The sequence below is a fragment of the Lactuca sativa genome, chromosome 9 (genome assembly GCF_002870075.4).
Source record: "Lactuca sativa cultivar Salinas chromosome 9, Lsat_Salinas_v11, whole genome shotgun sequence".
Taxonomy (NCBI): Eukaryota; Viridiplantae; Streptophyta; class Magnoliopsida; order Asterales; family Asteraceae; genus Lactuca; species Lactuca sativa.
In genome coordinates this window covers 221783675-221786794 of record NC_056631.2, presented here as the reverse complement: position 1 = coordinate 221786794, position 3120 = coordinate 221783675, and the positions used below count along the sequence as shown (strand labels likewise).

General features: G+C 33.2%; 1 protein-coding gene across 1 annotated transcript; it reads left to right on the top strand.

The window, feature by feature from the left end:
- Positions 1-2274: 2274 nt before the first annotated feature.
- On the top strand, positions 2275-3094 carry LOC111878908 (nicotianamine synthase; the record flags this gene model as incomplete). The annotated part of the gene is given in 2 exon segments (XM_052767258.1): positions 2275-2703; positions 2706-3094. Coding segments are annotated over 2 exon segments (669 nt in total), but the record flags the coding sequence as incomplete, so codon positions are not given.
- Between the last annotated feature and the right edge of the window lie 26 nt (positions 3095-3120).

The window sequence follows — 3120 nt, the reverse complement described above, 5'->3', positions numbered from 1 at the left end:
AAATTTATGTAGATTTATATACTTTAACAAGGTATGTTGATGCTAAAGACCAGAAAGACGGACCAAATAATATGGAATCTGACCTTGGAATAGCCCAACTTCAACCCCAACGTCCTGCTAATGAACCTAATGAACCTGGTGCATTAATGTACATTGACTTTCTTGCTTTTTCAATATAATATAGGCAAAGGTATCATCTCTTGACTCTCAAGTATCTCTCCTCTTCCTGTATCTTAGTCTAAGGTAAATGCTTATGTTTTAAACTTTTAATTGCTGATTGTTTATTTACAATTCCTTTTTATGTAAAATGTATGCTATCGATGAATGGTATAGAATTAGAATGAACTGATAAAATTTGTTCATATATTATTCATACAATAATATGTTTTTAGAGAACTTAAGTTAATTATTATTTTACTTTTTATAAATTATGTATTCATATAAAAAATTGGTTAATGATAGGGCTTTCAAACGACCTGCTAAAGAACATAACATATTATTTGCATTCAATTGTAAGGCTTCTTTGTAAAAGTGTTTTTATAATCGCTGAGTTGTTTTATTGGTTCTTGATTTTATTTTGGGTATATTGCATCTACATGTATGTTGGTGTTATTTTGGTTACAAAAGCTCAATACATACAATTAAAGATTTTGTATCGAGATCAAGCTAGAGATAATGGAGGCAATTCATGTTTGTGTCTGACAATATTAAACTCTCATCATTGCTTGCATAAGAATTTGTAGAGCTCAATTGTAGTTTGGAATAAGTCCAATGGTTCAAAAGGTGCGATGATTGACAGTATGGCCTTTGGCTTCATGGTTTGGTTGTTAAAGTGCAATCTAAACCATTTTACCCTTGAATGAGAGCGAGTAACCTCCAATTTTTTTATTGCTTGGTGCATGTTCTGAATGTAAAAAAAAAAAAAAATGCTAAAGTGCAATATACGATGTTATGGTTGGTTTTACATTACTCTACACACAAGTTTGTTGGCTTTCCCTTTGTTTGGGACAATATTGCCCTTTGCCCAATTTCACATGTGTTGGCTTTCCCCCGTGTGTATGTGCTCTATATAATATAAGAAATAGAAATATATTTTTTCAAATAAAAACCAATTAAAACGATGCACTTTAATATTTACTCATAATAGCAAAGTACTTTGATTTTTTTTTTTCATGATGAACTAAAAATGGGCTGCTTTTTTATGCATTTTAAACATATAAATGGAAGTCAATTGCCATTTCTTGCATTTAAGAAATTGGATGTTATTTTCTTGATTTATTAATAAGTTTTTATTCGAAATAATATGTGGAAGTTATTTGTCCACCATATGGTTACAAAAGAATATTACAATTTAACTGGTTGTACTTCATCAAATATGTTTTGAGGATTTTAAGTATGTGGTATAGGCTATACATTACAAATTCTAATTTTAAGGCGTTTTGTGTATTTTACATCGGCGTTGACCAAACTGCGTTTTTTTTTTTTTTTTTGTATCGGACGTGTGCGCACCTTTTTCGTGAACATATTTCAAACAACTCGAAATGCATCGGTTTTAAAGTGCACGCAACTTACTTATATATAACAATTAACATTAAGATTTTGATCTTAAAACTAATAAAAAAAACTAAACAAATTACACAAGACAATAAAATTTAAAGCCCTCGTTATGTAAGGACACTAATCAACAAAAATAAATAACAATTTATCAACATTTTTTCACTAAAACGAAACAACCCGTCTGCCGTCCATAAAATATTCCCCATTAGCCGAAAGGGAAACAATTCATAAAACCAAACTATATGAGAATCTCCAAATAGAACGTTTCATTATAATTTACTTATTTTTAACAAAATATATCAACATACTTCTATATTTAATCTAAAATAACATATTTTTAAAGGGACATTTCTGGATGACAAATAAACACTGGAAAAAAAAAACAATTCGTACATTCTTTAAAATATAATATATGTGTGTGAATGGAAAATAATTGCCGTAACAAACTATCTCGCATCCATCGCTTATCACGGATAAACGGCTAGTATAGGCCATACTCCCCTTGAAATATTCTAAAAGGTTAAAAATTGAAAATTTATACACAGAATGTATAAAAGATATAAAAGATACAGCTTTTAAAATTTAAAGATATAAAATGAAAATGTACTAAAAGTGAAGGGTGAAAGTTGGTAACTTTAAAAGGTTGAAAATGTAAATTATATAAAAGAACGGATGAATCGATACCCATTTTTAATACACTTTTTTTTTTTTTTTTTTCCAAATGGGTGTGGGACCGTCTATTGTGCCCATAAATAGGCCACACTCCCCTTGACAATGTCACAGAATACTAAATTCCCTTTGGACTTCTTCACGCTTTCAATTTGACCAGAATCTTTTCATTTCCTGATATCCTCACAGGTGTCACGATGGGTTCCCTCCACGAAGAGGCCAATTTGGTCGAGAAAGTGTGTGAGATTTATGACAAAATCTCCATGCTTGAAACGCTCAAACCCTCTAAAGACGTCGACAGTCTCTTCAGCCAGCTCGTCCTCACATGCATTCCACCATCTTCTATCAACATAGCCACTCTTCCAGAAAATATTCAGGAGACAAGGTCTAAGCTCATTAGACTTTGTGGTGAGGCTGAGGGCCATTTAGAGGCCCATTTCTCTACTCTTTTAGCCACTTTCCCTAACCCTCTTCACCATCTCACGCCTTCCCTTACTATTCAAACTACATCAAGCTTAGTCGTCTTGAATTTGACATCCTCAGCCGACACTACTCCACAGAACCCGGTGTCGTACCCAAGAGTGTTGCTTTTGTGGGATCTGGCCCTTTACCTCTCACCTCGATTGTCTTAGCTTCTAATCATTTAACGAACACATGTTTTCATAACTATGACATTGATCATGCAGCGAATTCCATGGCCTCTAGCCTGGTTTCGCCTGATCCTGATTTGTCTCAACGGATGTTCTTCCACTCAACTAATATAATGGAGGTGAAGGAGGAATTGAAGGACTATGATGTGGTTTTCTTGGCTGCACTAGTGGGGATGGATATCAATGAAAAGGTTAAAGTGATCCAACATCTGGCTAAGGTACATGGCGCCTGGAACCATTCTTG